General features: G+C 47.8%; 1 protein-coding gene across 3 annotated transcripts in view; it reads right to left on the bottom strand.

Moving 5' to 3' along the window:
• Window positions 1–353: 353 nt before the first annotated feature.
• The window catches only part of SLC7A8 (solute carrier family 7 member 8), a 47,083-nt gene continuing 25,516 nt past the window's right edge, over window positions 354–21,920 (bottom strand). For 2 of the 3 annotated variants that reach the window (XM_063089000.1, XM_063088999.1), the window contains 8 exons: window positions 14,052–14,177; window positions 12,246–12,399; window positions 11,548–11,671; window positions 10,026–10,129; window positions 6,476–6,572; window positions 4,550–4,699; window positions 2,719–2,896; window positions 354–2,207 (listed from right to left, as the gene is read on the bottom strand). In XM_063089000.1, the coding sequence (XP_062945070.1) occupies window positions 2,041–2,207; window positions 2,719–2,896; window positions 4,550–4,699; window positions 6,476–6,572; window positions 10,026–10,129; window positions 11,548–11,671; window positions 12,246–12,399; window positions 14,052–14,177 (1,100 nt within the window). In that variant the 3' untranslated portion in view covers window positions 354–2,040. The remainder of the gene's footprint in view (window positions 2,208–2,718; window positions 2,897–4,549; window positions 4,700–6,475; window positions 6,573–10,025; window positions 10,130–11,547; window positions 11,672–12,245; window positions 12,400–14,051; window positions 14,178–21,920) is intronic. The other variant, XM_063088998.1, reaches the window with a different exon arrangement.

A 21,920-nucleotide genomic window follows, 5' to 3' on the forward strand; every position in this document is an offset into this window, starting at 1 on the left:
CACCTTGGGTGGCGATGAATTCTCCTTCCCAGCTCCTTTGCAGGTTCTGTAGCGCACAGAACAGGAACTTACTTAATGATACTTTACAACTCCACAGAAAGAAGGAGAGTGTTTTTTGGTCTAAAATGAGAGTTGTTTGAATGTAATGGCACTGAGTCCGTGGGATAGCTGGAAGTTAAGGAGAGTGAGGGCTTTTAGAAAGGCCATCCTGGAAGGAAACCGGCAACCAAAGACCAAGACAGGAAATGCCTGGTGACTGTCTCAGGTCATTGAATTATCAACACCACCAACTTCATTTCCATTTTAAATTTTATTACATCAAAAGAAAAAAAAAAAAAAAAAAAAACCTCCACAAACCAAACTGTAAAACCTAAACTAACTCAAAGATTATGAAGGTTCTAACTGTACCCCCAAAACAACCTTACGTTAAAAAATCCGAAAGAAATAGAAATACCAGCTTCAAAAATATTTATCCAAAAAAAGTAAGGCATTCACTTTACAAAAAAATAATTGGAGGAGAGGGGGTTGGAGGAATGAGAAGAAAGAGAACAAGGAGATGGTCCCCTGACCCTCCAGGGGCCAACCCAGCCTGCCTGGTGTCTCCTGGAAGGGGCCATAACTCAGACCAAACCCAGCATCTCACCAACTGTGGGTCAGGCGAGCTGGGTGAGAAGCTGGGGACCAGGAGGGGCTCCTTGGGAATTTCAGTTAAGCAGATGGAATGCGGGGAGCGGGGAGACAATCCTGCTTTGGAATAAAAGAATCCTATATCCTTAGCACAATAGGTGTGGCTGGGGAGGCTGCAAGGCCCAGGGCAAACACCACCTCCTGCCTGTGAAGCACAGTGAGAGCTCATGAGGATCTGTAAAGCTGTGCCTTTCTGCCACTGCCCTCATCCTGCCCCGAGACAGGATGGCGGTGAGACCAGGAAGGAGAGAGGGAGGAGCTGGCCTTCAGAAAACACTCTCTCCCCTCTGAACAGTCCCGAGGTTGTGCGATGGGTACCTCCGGGGAGGTGGGAAAGTGCCCTTCCTCCCAGGGAAGGCATTTAATGTCAGGTCTGTTCTGAGGGTTACAAATAAGGGAGTATTTTTAGGCCTAGCTCTTGGATGGGAGGTGACTTAAGGCTGATTTGGCTCCGATGTCAGGCCTGAAGGGCTTGGGGATCCTTCACACCCATTCCTGAGCCAAGGTCCTGATTGGAGGAGGACACGATGGGGTGGCTCCATGTGGATGTGTTGGGGGCATCACTGCAGGGACAGTGGAGTGACTGCTCCTTCCCCTGGGGGTGGGGAGAGAGGAGTTGCTGAGCTGCTTTGTGTTAGGAGACATGTCCACTACATTGAAAATAAGAAGCCTTCTGGCTTCAGGAAGTGTTGGCACCATGTCGGGAGCAGGGTGCAGTGCAGGGCTGGGTCTCTGCAATCAGCCTTTAACAGTACGGCCCCCAGGCCTGGCATGGGGTGGGGGAGTGGGCAGTTGTCCTTCTTGGTGGTCGGTGGGCAGGTGGTGTTCTGAAAGGAACCTTACTCTGGACAGGGAGCTCAGGTTGGGGTAGGTGGGAAAGAGGGCAGAGGGATGCATCCCTTCTGACTTTTGGGTCCCTGGTGAATGGAGAGGTTTTGGGTCTCTCCAGCTGACAGTTAATGGTGACAGATTAGCCTGAGTCTGTCCTTTCCCAACCAACTCACTGTGGCTGCCACTTCTCTCTGAACTGAGGCCCCCCTTGGGCTCAGGAATGGGGAGGGAAGGCAGCCGTGAATTCAGTTTCCTCAGGAGGCCGCTGAGGCTGTGGCCTGGGATCAAGGGCCCTGAGGGCAGCCCTGGCGTGGGGGCCTGGGACACAGGCTCTGGGGTGAGAGGCTGGTTCTCTGGGTACACGTGGCAGTCAGTGCCTTTGCTCACTGCCTGCACCCAGATCCTGCCCCTGCCTGACAGAAGCAGAGAGGGGCGTGTGTGTGCCGGGGGGGGGACCAGGCAGGGAAGTAGGGCAGGAAGGGGAATGAAGGAGGGCATAGCCAGCTGAGGGGAAGGTGGCCCTCAAGGCTGGGGCTGCTCCACCAAGCCCTTGTCCTTGTCAGGAGTGGGTTGGTAGATGGGCTGCCGCTGCTCCTCTGTGTCCTCATTTGTCTCCTCCGTCCCCGAGTTCCCCTCCCCCTCGGGGTACACGACCACACACATCTTCTGGCTCACCAGGGTCAGCAACTCTGAGAACAGAGATCACAAAGAAATCAGTCAGTGCTGGGCATCCCACAGACCTTGCCAACCAGGCCATGGCCTTTCCAGCTGTCCTGTTCCTGGTTTTGCTTCAGCACAGCAGCCAGTGCCTTCAGGAGACGGCCACCCCGTCTGCCTCCTGGCTCCTCTGTTGGCAGCCCCTTGCTCCTCAAGGTCTCAGCCTTCCACGTACCTATGCCCCCTGACCCCAATTCCAGCAGCTATGCTGGTCTCTACCCAGCAGGGGGCAGCTCCTGCAGGATGCTGATGGGTTTCCTATTCCTGCAGGTCTGGGGTCTGTGTTAAGACATCAGCTGCTCCCCTCTCCACAGAGGTCTCTGGGAGGGCATCTGCCTTTCCGGCCCCCCACTCCTTCTCCAGAGCTCTGTGGACTCAGGTTAGGTGAGCCTAGGCCTCCTGATCCTGGTGGGGCCCCCTCCAGATAACTGACCATCCCAGACCCAGAGGCCCTCCAGCCACCCTGAGCCTTCTACAACTCACCAATGAAGTCATTGAAACACTTGGGCTTGTGTTGCCAGTAAACCCCCAGGAAATAGACGGGCACTCCTGTCAGCATGATGGCCAGGCCAGTGCCGCATACCACAGGCTCTGACCACAGGCTGAAGACCAGCAGGAAGGCCCAGAACAGCAAGTAGATGATGGGGAACAGCAGGCTGATCTGTGGAACAGAGGCACTGTGAGCTTCCTCTTGTGGCTGGCTGAGGCTGGCTGGCTAGCTAGCTCACATGCATGTGTGTGTTCATTCATTCATTCAGTTAGCTGGCCAGTACTGGGATCTGAACCCTTGACTCTGCTGTTATCAACCCTGTGCTCTAACCAACTGAGCCAACCAGCCAGCCTTTCTCTTCAGTGCACAGGGAACATCGTTGAGGGCACAGGCTGGGCTTCACTCACCTCTGTGGCTCCCACCCCTAATCCCCGATAGGGCAGGTGCTATGTCAGCGGATGTTGGTGAACTTGGGCAGTGGAACAGGAAGAGGACGGGGGAACCAGGGAGGGAAGGACCCTAATTGCCCACATCCTCTCTCCCAAGTAGGGTCAGACAAGGTGTTATCATCCATGCCCTGTACCCGTGGCAGTCAGAGGAGCCTGTGGGGATGGAGCAGCTTGCTAGCACATTGTATGTACTTGCTGAGGTCCCAAGGTGGAGGACAGGTGGAGCCATGAACAAGGGGCAGGAAGGAAGTGCCCTAGGTCAGGTAGGCTCCCTGCTCCTCACCCACTTCTAGGCAAGGCAAATGTCCACCCCTCTCACCAGGATCAGTCCCAAGTTGTTTCTCTCAAGCAATTTGAGAAAATAAACCTGCCAAGATCCAAGAAATCAGAAAACTTAGCATAGTGTAAGGTAGACTGGGGCCTAGACTTTAGTTCAGAAAGAAGCACCAAGTCCACAGGCTTTCCCTTCCTTGTTGACTGAACATGAAGAGTTCCCAGGAGAGTCCCCCTCGGGGCTCCAGAGGCAGTCCTGACTCCGCTGCCTTCCTCCTCCCTGTCCCCGTGGCAGAGGGGATGCAAGTGGTGGGAAGATGGGGCCATTCTACCTCCTCTTCTCTCTAGCAGGTTTTCTAAGAGTGTGAGAAAAGTGGCAGTAAAAATACCAGTGGGGAACTGAGAAATTTGGAGAGTCCTCGATCACTCAGCTGGAATCTTCCGGAAGCACTTAGTCTCTGTTTCTAGCATAGGATTATTCAAATAGCTCCAGGCTATACTCTATTCTAATTTGTAGAACGTGTAACTCTCTAGTATATCTTGTTTTGAGCAATCCCAACTGTTCCTGAGTTCACTGAGCACCCTGCGTACTATATGTAGGGCCACAGGAACTTAAAATGGAGGATCATGGCCGAAGTGGACTGGAAAGCTTCAGGAAAGAGGAGCTACTTGGGGTGCATTTGGAAAATGGTTAGTATTTAGACAGGCAGATAGGAGAAGGAAACTCAGTCTGGAATGGAGACAAAGCACAGAGTGAACCCAGATATCTGCAGGGATAAGTAAAAAGTGTTGGAGAGATAAGAGAACCTTGAAATTCAGCCAGAGTTTAAGACTTAGAGCAGTAGGAAACAAAGGAATGACATGACGAAAGTAATATTTAACTTATTCCCCGGCTGCAATTGCTCTGGTCTTGTCCCCAGTGGAGTGAAGAATGGAAATGGCTGTCCCATTCACACATGTCCCTTGCTTCCCAGAGTGTCGGCTACCACCATAGAGATGAGGATCTGTGGTTGGCAGCCAAGATCATAGGTAATTTAAAAATCTGAGCTGCAGCCAGAAACAATAGAAGGGGGAGAGGGACCCCAAAGGAGGGCTCTCTTGCCTTGATGGGGCGGGGGATGTCAGGCTTCTTCCAGCGAAGGACCATCTGCCCAGCAATGGTGACCCCGTAGAAGAGGTAGTTGATGAAGCCCACGTAGTTGATGAGTGTGTACATGTCACTGGTGACCAGCATCAGCAGGGTCGAGATGCACTGGGGATGTGGAGGAGCACGTCAGTGATCAGAAAGCAATTCAGAGACTAGAGGAGATGCTGCGAGGTCAGGGCTCTTCCTCGGCCTCCAGGCAGACTATGCCATTTTTTATGCTATCTTGAGATGCCTCAGGATGGAGACTTGACAAACTCCTCTAGTAACCTAAGCTGTTACCAACACCTTCACTGCTAGGAAGTCCTTTCTTATTACACGGTGATAAAGTATTTAATCACTGGTATGGGCATAGGCACTAACCAATCAGAATGAACACTGGCCAGAAGCAACTGGACTGCCCACACTGATGTCACCTGGCTCTATGTCAGCCCTGCTCTCATTTATATTTTTCTTTCGATTATAGCTTGGGCTCATTTCTTTTTTTATTCCCTAGAGAAGATTGTTAACTGCAGATTAAGGCTTTATTCTTCTCCTCATCCTTTTCTCCTGGCTGAGTCATCTAATTTATTTTTCTTCCTTTTCTTTCTTTTTAATTTCATAAACAGTTATGCAGTGCTTACTATGTGTCATGCCTATTTTTAGCATTCTGCAAATATTAACTCATTTAACCCTCATAATACCCCTGTGAGGTTTTCTTGATAGAGTCCACTTTCCACCTTCCAAATCATCTCTGTGGCTCTCTTGGAAGTATGCTCTTCTCCAATAATTTGTGAAGGCCAATAAAAGTTCAGTTCTCCTGTGAGTCTGATGGTGTGAATAATTGAGAAGATTTTAGTGGGTGAAGATGCCTGCTTCTTGCTGTACTTGCCTGGCTGTCATAGTACTGCACCAATGGCTCAAACTGAAAAAAATCGTGGGGCCCACTGGGTGTACTGTCTTCTCCAGCCACCTTTCACAGCTAACCAATCAAGGTGACCTTCACCCTATATCTGAACCTTCAAAAATTCCTTTTGTTTTTTAGTGGCAGCTGGCTGGTATAGGGATCCGAACCCATGACCTTGGTGTTATAACACTGCGTTCCAACTAACTGAGCTAACTGGCAGCCCTCGACATTCTGAAATTTCATGTTGTACAGTGCCCTTGACTCCCAAGAGCCCTTTTTCCTTATTTCTAACTGCTTCTTTTGTGGACCAAAGTTATTTTTAATGTTTTACTCAGGATCCAGAAGGAAAATAAAAATAACTCAAAAGACTTGATGGGGACAAGACTTTGCTCCTTCCTTTAGCTCTCTCTAAATGATTCTACTCTGGAAACGTTTTACCTCCATTTCTTCCCCATCCCAAGTTTCCTTTTCCCCATCTTCAGTTTATTAGTCTTTCTCTATTTATGATTTTTTTTATTTGGTGTACTCTTAACACCGAATTTGTTTCAATGATGTTTCCTGAGAGACTGGCAGGGTGCCCTGACACAGGAAGCTGGATGGGGAGAAGTGGGTGTGTGCAGGGACCAGCCAGGAGCAGAGGCCCGGTGCTGCAACTCTGCAGTGACAGGTGTGAGGAGAGTAAGGGGAGGAGAAGCTTCTTTGTGAGGATGGAGAATCCTAAGGCAGTCACTTGTATCTGACTCCAAAGGATGGGAGAATATAAGTGAGCCAGCCGGAGAGCCTTAAGGTGTTTCAGGACTCTGGGTCTTTACTTGCTAGATCTCTTGATATTAATAAAGCCAATGAATATCATTTGCCAGATTATTTAAGACCCAGTGAAACCTAGGAGCAGACCAGCAGGGTGACAGGGGCATGTGTGCAAAGTGTGAACTGCTAGCTCAGGGTGGCTACACATAGAGGGAGCACATGTGTAGGGCTGGAGTAGGAGGGGCCCTTACTGTGAAGAGCAGGGCTGGGATTGGGGTGCAGCGCTTCACATGGATCATGGCCAGCACGCTGGGAAGGTGGCCCTCTCTGGCTCCAGCAAAGAACAGCCTGGCAGGGAGAAAAGCAGGTCAGCCTGGGATGGCCCACAGACCACCAGGCCTGGGTTCCCGCATCCATGCCCACCTCTTGCCCCCACAGGAGCATCCCCTCTCCAACCAGGTACCCGCCTGCAAGTGCATACCTTCCAGCCCACTAATCCCAGGACCCGTGTTCAAAAATGTGGGTGCAGGCAAACCAGAAGCAGGCCAGTGGATAAATGGATGGATGCAGGGTGTGTGGAGACCCTGAATGTGGTCTGGGTGGCTCAAGGTTACTCTGTGGGTCACTTGCAATGACTGGAGGCTACAGGAACAGCCTCTTGTTTTCGCCTGAGGTCTTCATTCCTTTAAAAGTGTGCCTCTCCCTCCTGATAAAATGAGACTGAAATGTACATGGAAAGCTTTAAAGATATCCTTATCCTAGTCAGAGGGCAGTTGTCTCTTCAGGGGTGAGGCCTGGGTGGGGGGACTAGAAAGGGGAATTTGGGAACTCAGGGGACAGGGGAAATGTTCTATATCTTGTTTTGGGTGGGGGTTACATGGCTGTCTGCAATTGCCAAAACTCATCAAACTGAACACTTATGATCTGTGTACTTTATTGTATGTAAATTGTACTTAAAATTTATATCCCTATAGGCTACATATTCTATTCCCAAGAAGCCACCCTAAAGAAATGAATAAAGAGTTGGTGAGGGCTGGCCAGTTAGCTCAATTGGTTAGAGCATGGTGTTGAACAGAAGTCGAAGGTTCAGATCTTGGCCAGCCACCAAAAAATAAAAAGAGTTGGTGAAAGGTATATATACAAAGACAGCCCGGTGATAAGAAAAAATTGGAAATAATCCTAAATGCCTAAAAGTAGGAGATTGATAAATTATGGCATATCTGTAAGATGGAACATCATATAGTCATATTTTTTTTGGAAAAAAAGGATTACATGAGAACATGCTCACAATATAATGTTGAATGGAAAAAGCAGAATAGAAAATTATATACTTCTAATTAATTTTAAAATCATGTATGGGTATGTAAAAAATACATGAAAATACCTGCTCATCTCTGGGTAGTGCGATTATGGGGAATTTAAATTTTCTTCCTTATACTTTTCAGAAAAAATTTTAAAATCCTAAAATAGGATATTTATAATCAGAATAAAATTTTTTTGACTTTTTAAAAAATTAAGCTTTTTATTTTGAAATAATTGTAGATTCACATGCAGTTATAAGAAATAATATAGAGAGATCCTATGTATCCTTTAGCCAGTTTCCCCCATTGTTAACATATTGCAAAACTATAGTACAATATCATGACTATGATATTGATGTTTAAAATTTTTTTTTTTTTTTTTTTTTGTGGCTGGCCGGTACAGGGATTGAAACCTGGACCTTACTGTGATCAGCACCATGTTCTAACCAACTGAGCTACCTGGCCAGCTCCAAAAGTTGTTTTTAAAAAGAGAAGTTGTAATATAAAAAGCAGCTCTTCTTCCCTTTCCCTCTCCCAAGAGAAAAGAGAATACAAGCCGTTAGTAGTCATTTACAGGTCAGTATGAATTAGATCACTTTTTCTTTTCTCTAGGGAAAGGGGCACCTAAGGGATGAGAGGAAGAGGATGGTGTGATGGGGACACAAAGGCACAGATTCAGCACACTGGGAGTTCTGAAGAGAACTGTCACTTACTTTGTAATTGGTGTATGGGGGAGAGTGGAGGTAACAGCAGTGTGGGAGTTGACTATGGCCTCAGGTGTCCACAAGCAGTTGCCATCAGTGAATGACCTAGGCCAGTGTCACTATTTCATGCAGCCACACACATCCCTGCCCCTCCGGCCATGCTTCTGCCCCTCCACAGTGCAGCCTCATGCACCAGACTCAGTCCCAGGTGCTCTGTGGGCCTCATTGTGCACATAGCCAGGGTCCTGCATTCACATCCCTCTTCCACATGCAGCCAGGACCAGGTATAATTCTCCAGGCCCAAGAGCATTCGCAAGTGTCAAGTTCACAAGAGAGAGCCCTTGCCTGGCTAGGTGACAATGGAGGAGACAATGACATTAAGCATAACACACACCCACACGCACTCTGACACCTCAGGAAGGATTATCCTTTCCATACCCCAGTACACAAAGAGTGAAAGAGAGAAAAGGGAAGAAGGAGGAAGGAAAGAAGGAACCAGAAAGATGGGCAGAGAAGGCCTGGGTGGGTGAGGTCATGCCTCTGAATCAGAGGCCGCGCACGCACACACCATGCGCCACCATCTCCTGCATGCACACACAACTATACCACATGCACGCAGACCGCTGCTTGGCCTGCCCAAGGGACAAACCCCACTCTAAAGCAACTGTAGCCAGTCACTCTCCTCCAATTGATCACAGGGAGCCTCATGGGTCACTGCTCTTCCACCGCTTGCCCTCTGCGGGGGCCTCCATGTGGTCACTGCTCCTGTGTAACATGCACATGAGGTTGCTGCAGGTGAGTGACATGGAGTCCTGGTGTGCTGGGGACACCCACACTACCTCTTTCCTGTCCTGGGTCCTGAAAACATGGCATTCCCTTGCCATTCCCGAGAACTCCTCCCTGATGTGATGGGGCTTTGGAAGGAGCTGAACTCAGGGACGCATCTTTTGAGTAGTACTGTGCCCTGGGGGAAGGAGCAGCTTTCTAAGAAGACTGGGAGAACCCCTTAAATTACACACATGGAAATTACCCAACATCTGCTAGCAGTCATTCTGGAGACAGCAAGAAGTGACACAAAGAAGGGTTCAGATCCCTGGATGTGTAAAGGTGGGAGCTGGGGACTCCTGGGCCCATTTGTGCTTCTGGCTTCTCAGAGAGTTTTGGGGTGGGGGTTGTGGCTGAAAGCCTCTTCCTTTGAACAAATGCTTTCTTTCTGCTCTTCCTCACCTCTCACTTCACATTCTCCACCTGACTCTCATGGGTGGGGGCTCCCATAGCTGCCTGTCTGTTGAGCAGGGAGGAGTGATTCCATCCCACCTGCAGTCTGGTTCCAGAATGCTCAAGGGAGATGGGCCCAGAGGCCCCGAGCATAAGTCTCCCTCCAGTCCCTTGCAGAGTGGAGTTCCTTTCTAGCCAGCATCAGCCTGTTTCCACGCATTTGGAAATGGGGGCTCTAGGATACAACCAAGACACTGTCCTGTTGCTAACCATAGCCCCCTGACCTGGGACTACGTCAGGTTGGCTGGAGGGTCCCTCGGTTCTCTGCTCCTTTTGAAATGAGAGGTGCTTCACATGTAGTGGCCCACAAGACCTGTATGTCTCACACATCATAGATAACCACATGAGCAGCACGCACCTCTCAGCATCCACACAGATATGCACACCCTCACGTGAGCAAGGCCACCAGGTCCCCACACAGACTCCCTGCTGACAGAGACAAGCCCACCTGGTATAAACAAAGCAGTGTGCACAGCAGAGTGGACCCCTGGCCTGGGAAGGGCCCAGGCAGCACTCACCGGGAGGAGGTGAAGAGAGACCCATTGACTCCTCCAAATGTGGACAGAGCAACGGAAATGGGTATGATCCAGGCCATGATCCCGAGGAGCTTCTCTCCAAAAGTCTGGGAGAGAAAAGAAGGAGATAAGCAGAAAATGAGAGGTACAACTCCTCCACCCCTCAGCCTGCACTCCACTGATGGAAAAGCTTCTCTCCCTCTCCACTCTGGCTGATTCCCTCTGCCTAAGCTCCTCGAGAGTCCCTGTGCAAATCACCACTCCCCACAGTGAGAACTGCACACATGGAGTCCATACACATTTGGGGCTAATTAACTGAACAAGACAGCGCATGGTAGTAATAACAGCAATAGTAATGAACTAACATTTATTACCCTTGTTTTATGGATGAGGAAACTGAGGCACATTGTGATTGAGAAGTTTGCCTAAGATCACACACCCAGGAAGTGGAGGGGCCAGGACTGGAAGCCAGGTGGTGTGAGTCAGGTACATTATATGATTTCTCTAGCACAGGGAGGGGCACAGGCTTGTGAGCCAGGCAGATCTGGGTCCAAGTCCTAGCCTTCCATCTAGGAGCTGTGAAACCTTGAGCAAGTTTTGTATTTTTTGAGCCTTAGTTTCCCATCTGTAAAATAGGGATGAATCCTAATACCTGTGGTGAAAATTTCTAAATTCCATACAGATGAATTGGGGGAAAAATGATCAGAAGTTCCTACTTGGGCTGAGAAAGAAAAGTGTTAAGCTCTAGACTAGTCTTTGTGAACTGAAGGACTATATCATGTAGGGGACCATCCTTTTCTGTGTTCTCTGAGCCAGGTTTACAGCACATTTCTGGGGAGGGGTTGTTTAGAATAGCTGTCTTGCGGGGCAAAGCTGTAGGTCATAGGAACAAGCTGCCATGGGACTCTGGAGGGACTCTTTCTTTACAGTCTTCAGAGATAAGACAAGTGACAGCAGTCTGGCAGGGTGGGTCATGACACAGGCTGCAGCCAGGCAAGGCAGTAACACGGCTCCCAGGTCTTTCTCGGATATCAAGGATCCCAACCCTTGGGCTGAGAAAGATAATCTCTTTCTTCAAAAAGCACAAACCGCTCCTCCTTCTGCCTCATTTACAAGCACCCACTTCTTCCTGATGAAGAGGAGGAAATGGAGGCAGAGAGGAATGGCAGGTCTTGTGCAATATCATGTCACGACTCTCACAGTTAGAGTTTAAATTCCCCTAGATCAGGAGTCAGCAAACTTTCAGTAAAGGGTCAGATAGTAAATATTTTGGCTTCATGGGCCATACAGTCTTTATGACAACTACTTAGTTCTGTCATTGTAGCTGTTTTAGGGACAACCCAGTCATCATTGTGCTCCTGGGCACTTGGAGATGTCCCAGTGAGGATGTACGTGGTTTCTGCCCTGAAGGCTTGGACTGGTTCCCATTCCATGAGGCCATGGGTCAGGGAAAGGCGAGTGGGGCTAAGCAGGCAAGTCTACGTCAGCATTCCTGGTGTGAGAGACTGGGAGGCCGATTTCTTACCACAGCGACGGCGTTTGATGCCAGCAGCTCCTGGGGGGACATTGCAGTGACATAGGCGACATTGGCAAAGACATACACAAATGTGACCAGTGGGATGGAGATGAAGATGGCTCTGGGAAGGTTCCTGTAGAGGGAGAGGAGGTGAGGGGAGGCCATGTCCAGGATGCCCACCTGCCTCATTTTGGGGTCCAGGGAGTGCCTTCTGTCTTTCTGCATGAGGCTAACCTGTCAGCCTTCTGTGATGCTTCCCCTCCCTGGGGGGTGAGTTTTGTCTCAATTTAAAGGAAATGAAAACCTTAGGCTGGAAATATGTTCCATACCTGTTGATCTCTTCTTGACTTGAATCTCCACAATGCACCTTTCCTCCTGCCTCAAGACACAAAGATCAGCTTGTCCTGAAACAGGTGCCCAGAAGCCTCTCAGGGCACATTTCACTCTCTAAGTCAGTGGTGTTACCTTAGCAGTTTTCAGCTTTTAACCTGCTCTGGGACAGTCATGGGATCCTTTTCTTCTCTGGTCAGAGTGGATGACAATGGCTTAAGTTCCTGGGAAATTAACTATTACTTTAGGATAGACCAGATCAAGGTCAGAATGGAGCTGAGGGGAGAAGTGGGCAGGGGACACTTGCTCTCTCTTTCCAGTAGCAGGTGTTATGGCCTTTCGAGAGAGAGGAGAAGAGCTGGGCTGTTTCAACTCACTTGTAGGGATCAACAAGTTCCTCAGTCACGTAATTAAGAAAGTTCCAGCCTCCGTAGGCAAAGGATCCCTGAAGGAAAGCCAGTGCAATGAGGCCGATGTCAGGTTCCTGGAAATTCTCAAATGCATTCTTTGGCTCCAGCCAGAAGTATTCTCCTGTGGACATAGCAGGCAGGAGGCTGTTCAGAGAGATAAATCAGGGGTCCAGCAGCCCCTGGCCTGCCCCATCCAGTCTCTTGCCCCTCCCTGTGGTGATGATGCCAGCTCTTTGTCTCGCTTCCTGTCAAGCCTACATATTGGAGAAGTGGGGCTAAAAGGAGCAGGGAAATACAGGTCCGGGACCTCCTGGAACCTGGTAACCATGAGTCTAAATGGGAGTCTAGGTTCAAACCCAGTTCTGAATGTTCCTTTTTTAAAAGGCAAAGTCACTTGGAAGGAAAGGCTGGAGCAAATTGGGAGGCTGGCTTGCTGGACTTTGGAAACACAGTGTTGGGGTCATCGACAGTCTCCTGACCACCTTCCCTGAGAGCTATATTTGTACATTTTCATGAAGAAAGCATCGAGAACAACATTCAAACATAAGCTCCCATAATGCTATCTTAGTTTCAGCTTGTTTTGCTTGCTTTGTCAATATCCTCCTGTCTCTTTCTTTTTTTTTTTTTTTCTTTTTTGTGACCGGCCGCGCTCAGCCAGTGAGCGCACCGGCCATCCCTATATAGGTTCCGAACCCGCGGCGGGAGCGCTGTTGTGCTCCCTGTGCCGCACTCGCCCGAGTGCGCCACGGGGTCGGCCCCTCCTGTCTCTTTCTAAGGTATGTGTTTGAGCTCCCTTTTCAGGGTATAGATTCCCTGAGGACAGGGGTCCTTTAGCAAAGAGCTTTTAAATTGCCTTCCCAGCCCTTAGCACCATGTCCTGCACAGAGTGGGCCCTCAAAACAGGTTGCTGACTGACTGACTGAGGTTGTAACTAGATACTGACCAATGTTACTTATTCATCTGCAGTCCAGAACTTGGACAGGAAATAAGAAGATTAGAGTGACCAGGAGAAGGAATTGAGGCCAGATTTAGAAGGCACTCACTATCTTTGAAAAGATAGCACAGTGATTTCCTTAAGTCTAAGTTCCTGAAAACAATATAACCTGCTAAAGAATGTAATCCAACTGATTAGAATAATCAGACACATTATATAGCAGAAACTTAATTATGTTTCCTGGAGTAAAAATCTGGGCTCTCCACACTGACCTCAAGGCTTGTGGGTGGATGGGAGCTCTCCGTTTGTCATCTGACCTTCTCTGTGAGGCAGTGATGCTGGGCAGAGCCTAGTGGTGCCACGAGTCCCATGGAAACCAAATACAGACTCGGGCTTGGAAAGGACCAAATCCAGTGGGGAATGTTGGCAGGGGCCCCAGGAATGTAGAGCTCTCTCTTGCAGAGATTATGAGTAATTTTGAAACAAAATTTTCCTCTGTCCTCCATTTTAAGATATGGACAAGATAGAAAACAAGATGCAGGGAGCTTCCCTGGGGCTGGGGGCAAACTGGCAATAGGAGTCCAGAGATCTGGGGTCTTTACCTAGCTGTGCTAGAGCCATGAGGTGAATATGGGAAGCCTGACCTTTGCAGATGAGGGGGAACATCCCCTACTTCCAACCACCCTGGGAAAATGGTTTCTGTTCCCCCTTCTCAAGCAAGTGGAAGAAGAGAAGTCACTCAAGGTTGGAATTGGGAAATCTCAGGATGTGCACACTTCCAAAGAGGGGGTGAGCGGGTGGGTGTATGCAAGGGGCCCTGCTGTTCCGATAACACTCACCTTTGCATATCTGCACAACCCCCATGATTATGATCAGGGCCAGGGCCAGGAGCTTCCCAGCTGTGAAGATGTCTTGAACCCGAGTGGCCCACCGCACACTGGAGCAGTTGACCCATGTGAGGAGCACTGAAATGACAGACCCCCCAAATATACCCTCAGGGGCCATATGAGGCTACACCTGCCCTCTGCACAGAAGCAGAAGTGCTCCTTGCCCTAGATGACGGGATGCTAAATGTCCTGCAAGCTCAGCCCCAGTGACCAGAAACTGGCTAGGTTAACGGGTTACAGATGGGGATTATGTGCCCCAAATTAAAGCTTGGTCAGAGCATGCCCTGCCGTGGGCTGGAAGCCAGAAGTAGGCATGGGAATGTAGGCACTGGCTTTAGGGAAAAACCAGCATCTGATCAGGGCACAAGTATGGGCTTTGTCTTCATGTCCTTATCTGTTCAATAGGGGTCCTGAACAGCTAGTGTGATCCTGGATGTCACCTTCCTGAGCCTGACTTTGGGGCAATAGAGGTTTAGCAAAATAATCTTTTTGCTTAGGTTTATTGAGGTATAATGTACATCTAGTAAAATTCACCTTTTTAAGTGTATGGTTTGATGAGACTTGACAAATATATTTAATCATTTAATCACTACTACACTCAATATGTAGAACATTTCCAGCACGCCAAAAAGTTCCCTTATACGTTATGCTCCTTTGTAGTCAGTCAATCCTCTTCCCCTACCTCTGTCAACCACTAATATGATTTCTGTCCCTAATGTATGCTTTTTCCAGGATGTCACATAAATGGAATCATACAATATGTGGCCCCTTATGTCTGGCTTCTTTCATTTAACGTAATACTTTTTTTTGTGTGTGTGTGTGTCCTTTTCGTGACCGGCACTCAGCCAACGAGTGCACCGGCCATACCTATATAGGATCTGAACCCGTGGCGGGAGCGTCACCGCGCTCCCAGCGCCACACTCTCCTGAGTGCGCCACGGGCTCGGCCCTAACGTAATACTTTTGAGGTCTATTCATGTTGCTGCATATATTAGTAATTTGTTCCTTTTTATTGTCAAATAGTATTCCATTATATGAATGTATCAGTTTGTTTTTCCATTTACCATCTAATGAACATTTGGGTAGTGTCCAGTTTGGGGCTATTATGAATAAAGCTGCTATAAACACTTGCATAGAAATCCTTTTGTGGATTGTAGAGGTCTTTGAGTGGGGTTTTCATTTCTCTTGAATAAATACCCAGGAATGGGATTCTGAGTCATATGGTAAGTGTATGTTTAACTTTGTAAGGAACTGCCAAACGGTTTTCCTAAGTGGTTATATTATGTTGCATCCCCACCAGCCATGTCTGAGAGTTCCTGTTGTTCTGTATCCTTGTCAGCATTTGGTGTTGTCAGTTTAAAAAAGAAATTTGGCTGCTCTCATAGCTGTGCAGTGATATTTCATTGTGGTTTTGATTTGCATTTCCCTAATGACTAATGATATTGAGCAAGTTTTCATGTGCTTATTGGCCATCCATCTGTATGTTTTCTTTGATGGCATGGAGGGTTTTAACTCTGCCTCTTTACCCAGGAGTTGCAGGGCTCCAATAGAGATCCCAACAATGTGACACCTCTAAGGACTGGGTGGGAGCTCAGAGGTTGAGGACTCTCTTTGCCTTGCTGCTACACTGTCCTAGCAATGCACTGGAGCCCTGTGCTGCAGAAACGGGACTCTCAATTTCTTGATGGTTGTGAAGTGCTTAAGAATAAAGGGGTGAGGGAAGAAGTCCTTCTGCTTTCCTTTTTCCTGAAACAGTAATCTGGATACCCCCTAGTCGTTAAAATGTACACATCACACATCTAAAAGCATGAGACTATTTCTGCCTTCCCCAGCCTCTAACCAGGGATGTGACTTCACTTGAATGGCTGATCAGTTATATCAATACCATATCCTTAAACTGTGCTTTTACTTTCCAAATATTTCCCAACCTCACTTGATTCTGAGAACATCTCGGCAGGGTAGGAAGGTCCTGACATTATTATCTATCTGTAACCTCCCTCCCTACACTGTCTCCACCTGGCAACCTCCTTCTCATCTTTCAAGATCCAGCTCAAATGTCATCTGTTCTGTGAGTCTTTATAATTTATAATCTTATTTATTCCTAACAACATACCTGCAAGGTAAGATATATCACCCATGTTTTATAGACAAGGAACAAAACTTGTTCCTTGTCTTTAAAACAATCCCTAACCACTTTGTTAAATCTAATTTTGGCATTTATTTCTTTGTATTAAAATGATGTTTCTTTTTTCCCTCTCTTTTTGTAAACTAGGAGGGCAGGGACTGTGACTTTTTTATATTTTTAATCCCAGGGCATATCATTGGTGCCTGTGAATAGTAGGTGCTCAACAAATATTTAATAAATGAATATAGGAAATGCCACAATTCATTAGTCCTCCACTCTCATCTGAGTCTACACATTCCACAATGCACACCAATCTCCCTGCTCCCCAGGAATCTCATCAAAAGAAGACAGAATTCCCCAATTGCTTTCACAGAGCCAAAAGAGCAACAGGAAGATTGACTGCAAGAGTAGAAACTCTTGACTCTTCATGTAGGAGCTATTATCCAAGATGGTGTCATATAAGGAGAATCAAAACATGTTGTCAGAGGAAGGATTTTAAGTGCCAGAGCAGGGAGAACATTTTGTAAATACTCTAATGTTCCAGATGGATGGAGACATCCTGATAAATACACTTTTGGTTTATCTTACTCAACTCAATAAAGATTTCAGGATCATGTGCCTGGTGACAATCCAACTCCAATCACTCTAAACAACCTGGTCTGAAATCTCAGCTTCTCCCCAGATCCCTGAGACTTGCTGGTACAAGGCTGGGCCCCTGTACCCAGCAATTCAGTCAGACATAAGCAATAAAGACTAAAGGATAAAGCAGACTGACATGAACAGAAGGAAGATTAGAAAACAAAACACATGTGGCCCTGGGAAAGGTAAAGATTATAGAGTTAGGAACTGGATCTTGATCTCCGAAGAGATAATCATCCTCCACCAAGGGGAGGAGAGGGCAGTGTGGGATGTGACAGGAAACTGCTTGAGGAAAACAAGGGCAGAGTAGGACAACTCAGAGAAATTCCTCCTCCCCCAACCAGGAGGGGGAAGGTGGCCATCTTCCTGTGTGCTGGGATAGAAAACGTTAAATCATCTCTTTACAGGACAGACCTTGTTAAGACAGAAAGAGTCCTTCAAACTGTCAGCTCCATGGTATTCCTGGGGGGCGGGGATTAGGGATGTTTGAAGGAAAGAGAGACTTTGTCAAATAACCTCACTGTAGGTATCTTCTATCCTGCCTGACCTTATCTCCACAACTTCTCAAGGACCCAGCCCTCTATTAATATTTAACCTCTTGCCTTCACGGTAATCTCTGAGAAATAAGAGGAGAAATTCTGAGAACAAGGTGGGGATAGGTGGCTGCCGGTGGCATCTGCTCTCCTTGGAACAGTGGCTGCAGGGCCCAGGTCTGACCCTTCACTCCTGTAGTTGGGTGATTGCAACATGTGACTGAGGGAAAGAGGGCACTTTCAGTCTCCTGGTACCACAGGACAGCTTCTCTCACAGCAGGCTGACATCTGAGCCTCCATCCAGAGAGGAAAGGTCAACAAGTGAAGGCAACATGATGGGCGCTTGCCAAGCCTCTGCCCTGCTCGGGAGTCCTGCCACTGCCCATCTGCTCCCCAGCACCCTTTTCTGCAGCTGCTGACTATGTCCTCTCTCTTCTAAGCTAGACCCTGGATTCTGCACGTCTGAGATACAGTGTCCTCAGGGAAGCCACATGTAGATGGGGGCCAGAGGCACCACAGCTTGAAGCCTGAGGGTTTTCATCCCCCCACCCATCCATCCATTCATCCATCCATCCACACAGGGTCTACATGTGCTACGCACTTCGGTATGGGGAGAAGTTATAAATAAGACACAAATCCCTGCCCTCAGGAAGTTGATGGGGTATAGAGGGGATAGGTGAGCTGAGAGATGATGGTAAAATAGCATGGTGATGGCAGAGCTATCCATGGAAGTTACTGGGTGTACACGAGGAGCCCTAACTCAGCCCAGGGGAATCAGAGATGTGTCCTATAGGAGGAGGAAACTCTAGCAACATGGAGAATTTTATAATTTTGTCCAGCTGAACAAAATAAAAAGGAATAAGACTCTGGTTCTGGACAATTGTAATCTAGCTGTGGGAGAGGATGCCACTTTCCTAAAGGTCCTATAGAATCCCAGGCTTGTCTGTATTTCTTGGCATTTTCTCCTCTCTTTCTCTCTCATTTCCTGGGTAAAAAAATCAGATGAAAAGATTATTACGAAGATGAGACTTCAAGAAGATGCTGAAGTCAGGGGTTGGTTACTTAATCTGTCCAGTTCAAAAAACTTGACATCAAAATGACAGGAGAGATGCACAGAATGAGGCAGAAGCAATCTAGTACCCTGTCCAGAGCCCAGGGCCTCTCAACTACCAAGTAGAAGAGATGGCTGCAACATTTCTTGCCTGTGGGAAAGCTGTGGGACTGGCAGAGAGATGCAGGTCCCTGTCACCGACTTGGAACTTGGTGGTCCCCTGGTGGGGGTGGGGTGGGGGTCAAGCTCCTGCTCCCTGCAGAGAAGGCACCCTCAGCCCTTCTTCAGCCTGAGCCTCAGACTTTGATCCTTAGGAATCACAGAAGCCTCTTCTTAACCTCCTCCCCATGACAATGACAGCAGATCTCATGGGGCATGTGAAAGGCAGTGTAATGGCCATCCCAAAGAAGTCAACATTCTAATCTCTGAGACTTGTGAATGTGTTATCTTATATGGCAAAAGGAACTTTGCAGATGTGATTAAGTTAAGGATCTTGAGATGGGAGATTATCCTGGATTATCCTAGCAGGCCCAGTGTAATCACAGGAGTCCTTACAAGAGGGCTGGCTGGTTAGCTCAGTTGGTTACAGCATGATGCTGACAAGAGGGAAACAAGAGGGTCAGAGTTACAAAAGGAGACATGACGGTGAAACCAGAAGTCAGAAAGAGAGAAAGATTTGAAGATGCTGCTATGCTGCTGGCTTTGAAGATGGAAAAAGGGGCCATGAGCCAAAGAACGCAGGAGGTCTGTAAAAGCTAGAAAAGACAAAGAAATAATTCTCCCAGAGCCTCCAGAAGGAATGCAGCCTTGCTAACACCTGAGTTTAGGACTTTTGTCCTCCAGAACTGTAAGATAAGAAGTTTGTGTAGTTTTAAGCCACTAGCTTTGTGGTAATTTGTCACAGTAACAATAGGAAACTAATACAGGACAGACATCATGAGGGAAGACCAGAAAACAGGGCAGATCCTTAAAGAGAAAAGGTGTTAAAGAGCAAGCAGGCAATACACACCAGGACCCTAGAGGAGTGTCCGTCCATAAGCCTTGCAGGACACCCAGTGCAGGAAACGGTGGGGGTCTTCAGAAGTTGGTAGTGAGACAAGGTCACCATTGTGCTAACCTAGCTGGCAAATTTCCACACCACACGACAACATCCCAACTCTTCCAGCTTCCCAACTCTACCTGGGATCATTCAGCTGGAGTGTAACTACCTCCTCTTCCTCTCTTTGGTAATTCAGTACAGTAGCAAACAGGCTTGCCCTATAATTACTCTAGCAGGGTTTATTCTCTCTCCCTCTTTGAGAGAAATTCTGGGCCAAAGACACAATATTCCTCCATCTAATCCCAGGTTTTCCTCCAGTCTCCTCCATAGTCCATACAATTTCAGGCCCACATACACAAACCAGATATACATACAAACACAGGCCCAAGAATTACAAACTTTTCGCTAGGCAAGTGGAGTGCCAGGATGTTCACAGTCATGATTCCCTTGTTCTTTGTCTCCATAGTTTTGCTAGTCATCTTATTTTACTGACCAGAGGTTACAATCAAAGGCCAAAATAGAAGTCAAGATGGAAAGCCAAGAGATGATCTCAAGAGTCCTGAGTTTGGGTTCATTCCTCAAGTTGGAGGGTACAGAGTGGCCACACTGTGTACCATCTTGTAGGGGACAAACACAGAGCTTGCTCTGTGATTTTTCTAGGCTGAGTCAACCTAACCCAACTCAGAAGGTGGTGAGGCACATGATGTTAAGGGATTACAAATTTTGGAAGGGAAGAAATGGGAACAATATTTTGGGGGAATTTTTACCTTAAATTTATATATTATAGACTATAGGTAAAGGAGGCAATTTAAAAATTAATCTCTCTAGTGCATTTTTTTTTTTTTTTTTTAAAAAGATGACCGGTAAGGGGATCTTAACCCTTGACTTGGTGTGGTCAGCACCACGCTCACCCAGTGAGCAAACCGGCCATCCGTATATGGGATCCGAACCCGGGGGCCTTGGCGTTATCAGCACCGCACTCTCCCGAGTGAGCCATGGGGCCGGCCCTCTCTAGTGCATTTTGAAATAGAATGTCAGTGAATCATTAGCATAAACAAATAAACAAATCTTCATTTAGCAAGTTTTAAGGATTGATTAAGGAGTTGTGGGGCTGGTTTTAAGTCCCTGTAACCATCACAGAGCCAGGGCTGTGACCTTATCACTCTTCCCCTCAGCTCCACCTAGTGACAGCTGGTGAATGAAGGACCTTGTGGGTTTCCAGTGTCTTTTTCAAGGGCAAAACGAGCAAGCAGAGCTTGGATTAGCCTGTGTAAGGAGTGAAGTGGTAAGAATGCGGAGTGGGCTGGTTAATATCCTGGAGGGAAGGAGGCAGAGATGATTCCCTCAGAGGGACCTGGCACCTCTGACTCTAAGAATCACAGAACTTTAGAACCCGAAGGACCCAATGGTCATGACCCCTTCCCAGCTTTGTCACTTACTCTCAAGGAACCTGGACAAGTCAACTAATCTCTTTGAGATTCCCTTTCCTCTCTGTAAAATGTATGGTTCATTTTATTCCTCTGAGGATATTCTGTAACCTGTGTATTCCTGTGTAAAACATTAAGTGGTTTTTATTATTCATAGAAACTGGAACTCAAAAAGATGTGATTTGCTCAGGATCATGCTGACAATCAGAGGCAAAGCAGAGTGGCTGGGAAAAGGGATGGCTTGGAGGATTCAGAGAGGCCTTATCATATATCAGGCTATATCATGCACTGCTGCATTGCTTCTCCTTTGTTTCTTCCTCCTGTACCCCTGGACCCTTCTCAATTTCTAGTCTGTTTCATCTTTTTCTCAGGAGGATGCACCTCTGCACATGACCTACTCTAGGGTCCTTAAAACCAAGCTGTCTGGAAACATGGGGTCACAGGCATGAGGATGGAGTGAGAGGAGGGACCATAAGGCTAAGGCACTGGACCAGGAGCCCAGATGGTCAAGCATGTCCCTGTGTCCCAGTTTCCACAAGTGGAGAAAACTATACTTTGTGAATCAAGTGCCTCTGGTTGCAAGGAAGGAATGCCCTGCAGAAAGCCAAGGAGCGCCGCAACCGCTGCCTCTGAGCCCCAGGCCCAGTAGAGAATGACACTGCCCTGTGCTTCCCGTAGCCAGCAGTGCACACACCGCCATAAACAATGCCCTGCCGGCCAGTGTGGCACTGAGATACTGTAACACTGCCCGGCACACAGTAGGTGCTAAAGCTTACTGAATGGAGGACAGACAGATGGATAAATCTATGCAGAAAATATTAGGGAGGGTGCCCATAAGAGACATTGTGCTGCTCTAGGGAGTAAATACCAGGGTTTTCTACATCACGGGACAGCCCCATGAAACAGGGGAGGCAAGTGCCTGTGACGCCAGACAAAATTGCGGGGGAGGATGCATATTGTGGCCACTTCTCCTTGTCCTAAGAAAGCTCACAAGGTACAGGTTATCCC

This window comes from Cynocephalus volans, chromosome 3 (assembly GCF_027409185.1).
Source record: "Cynocephalus volans isolate mCynVol1 chromosome 3, mCynVol1.pri, whole genome shotgun sequence".
NCBI lineage: Eukaryota > Metazoa > Chordata > Mammalia > Dermoptera > Cynocephalidae > Cynocephalus > Cynocephalus volans.